This window comes from Teleopsis dalmanni, chromosome X, assembly GCF_002237135.1.
Source record: "Teleopsis dalmanni isolate 2A chromosome X, ASM223713v2, whole genome shotgun sequence".
NCBI classification, from domain to species: Eukaryota; Metazoa; Arthropoda; class Insecta; order Diptera; family Diopsidae; genus Teleopsis; species Teleopsis dalmanni.
Window position 1 is genome coordinate 66,496,281 of NC_051848.1, and position 903 is coordinate 66,497,183.

The 903-nt window shown below is 36.2% G+C and overlaps 1 protein-coding gene across 1 annotated transcript; it reads left to right on the forward strand.

Moving 5' to 3' along the window:
• The first annotated feature begins 396 nt into the window (after positions 1-396).
• On the forward strand, positions 397-903 carry LOC119688518 (uncharacterized protein C18orf19 homolog A-like). The gene has a single exon (XM_038103193.1). The coding sequence runs from the start codon at positions 397-399 to the stop codon at positions 901-903; it is 507 nt and encodes a 168-aa protein (XP_037959121.1).

Consider the following 903-nt stretch of genomic DNA (forward strand, 5'->3'; position numbering starts at 1 on the left):
GTTAATAAAGTTTAATTTGTTTTCAAATAATAACATCGAAATAAAATATTTGTGTCTATTTGTTTTTTATTTTATATCCAATTAGAAGCTGCACTAAATTGTTTCAAAAGTCCATTAAAAATCGGTTTTTATACATTCATTTGAGAGTTAGTGACGTTTAAAGTCATGAGCATACTAGCAATAAAATTATTTGATCGCCGGGTATTACAGTATGCAAAATATTTATGTATACTACCAAATTTGCTACCGTCCTCCTCTGCTCCACGCACAATGAATTCTTTTAATCTTGGTGGTACAAACGTCTGTGGCAAAACTTCTGTCTTGGACATGAACTTTTGTAATCGTAATGCTGTCACCAAACCACTGTTGGTAAGTACTGTCTGGCAGACACAGACGATGTATCGTTACATGCGGAAGAAGCCCTGTCCCGATTTCAATGAGAAGGTAAATGCGATTGAAACTGATGTTTTGGGAGGAAGTTCAAGTATGGGACTTTTCGCTAGGTACAAGCGAACGTATAAGAAGTATTGGTTTGTTGTGATTCCAGTTCACATTGTTACTTCAATCGGCTGGTTGAGCATTTTCTATTTGCTCTCAAAAAGTGGAGTGGATATAGCAGCATTGTTGCAGTCTCTTAATTTTAGTGAACCAGTTATTAATAAAGCACGGGACTCAAAAATGGGACACGCTGCAATTGCGTTTCTTTGTTATGAACTAGCAACACCTCTGAGGTATGTAGTTACTCTAGGCGCTACAACATTTTCCATTAAATATTTCACAAAAATTGGACGTATCAAATCTGTGCCTAGCCACCGGGAAATTGTGAGAATGTTTAAGCAACAGAAAGCAGAACGGTCTGTCACAAAGAAAAATAAGAATGGAAAATTTGGAGAGAAACCATAA

Excerpts from the sequence above, each read along its gene's own strand:
- LOC119688518 (XM_038103193.1), top strand. The coding sequence starts at position 397 with ATGTATCGTTACATGCGGAAGAAGCCCTGTCCCGATTTCAATGAGAAG.